The sequence below is a fragment of the Sinocyclocheilus rhinocerous genome, unplaced genomic scaffold (assembly GCF_001515625.1).
Source record: "Sinocyclocheilus rhinocerous isolate Xijiao unplaced genomic scaffold, SAMN03320098_v1.1 C36268268, whole genome shotgun sequence".
Taxonomy (NCBI): Eukaryota; Metazoa; Chordata; class Actinopteri; order Cypriniformes; family Cyprinidae; genus Sinocyclocheilus; species Sinocyclocheilus rhinocerous.
Genome location: NW_015777411.1, coordinates 1 through 957, shown reverse-complemented (window position 1 = coordinate 957; position 957 = coordinate 1). Strand labels below are relative to the sequence as shown.

The 957-nt window shown below is 47.5% G+C and overlaps 1 protein-coding gene across 1 annotated transcript; it reads left to right on the top strand.

Annotated features, from left to right (window-relative positions):
* Window positions 1-179: 179 nt before the first annotated feature.
* LOC107735735 (E3 ubiquitin-protein ligase Topors-like) lies at window positions 180-951 on the top strand (the record flags this gene model as incomplete). The annotated part of the gene is made up of 1 exon (XM_016547323.1): window positions 180-951. A coding segment is annotated over exon 1 (770 nt), but the record flags the coding sequence as incomplete, so codon positions are not given.
* Window positions 952-957: the final 6 nt, after the last annotated feature.

Here is a 957-nt window from a genome sequence, read left to right as displayed (position 1 = left end):
AATTACTATTATTATTATCATCATATCGGGACAGTTGAGTCACCTTTAAATTTTTGCCATTCCCCTTATTCTTTTAATTTATAATGTTATTCAAACTTGAACACTTTATCATTTTACACACAAATGTAGCAAATGCTGAGAACAAGTAGCCTAATAATTCAAACATTTCTTCCGTTAGATCATGGCATCACCGCAGATGAAGGAGCGTCCATCGGGCGCTGTGTTAAACACTATATCAAAAGGAGCATCTCCAGAATCCAAATGCCCGATATGCCTGGATCACTTCAAAAACATATCGTACCTTGATGTGTGCCTGCATAAGTTCTGCTTCTGCTGCATCCGCGAGTGGTCGAAGAACAAAGCAGAGTGCCCTTTATGCAAGCAGCCGTTTAATTCAATTTATCACACCATAAAGTCCGAAGATAACTACCAGAGGTTCGACCTGCGACCAACTGAAAACGGCTCATTTGGCAACATGTCAGGGCAGAGATTCAGGTATCGCACCACGCTCACCGGCGAGCGCAGGCTAGCGCCGAGGAGAACATCGTCTCCTCCTGACCACGGGGTCTTATTCGAGGACCTAAGAGGATCTGTTCCACAGCGGCACAACAGAGATCTCCACAGCATGTTAAGGAGGTTGGCAGAGGAGAGACAGAGGAGAGAGAGAGAGGGAAGGTCTCTGCGAAGTCTTCACGAACAACAAGCGGTTAAATTCAGACGGGCCTTGTACAGGAGAGGCGTGCGAGTCCAGAACGTGCAGGACGGTGGCCGTAGCAGGGAGACTTCTGCAGAGTTCTTCAGAAGAAATCCTGCTTGTCTCCACAGGCTTGTGCCTTGGGTGAGACGAGAGCTGACTGTCCTGTACGGTACTCACGGGTCGCTTGTCAACATAGTGCAGCACATCATCATGACTCTGATCACTCGGCATAACTTGGACGAGCAGGCAGTTCTGCATGA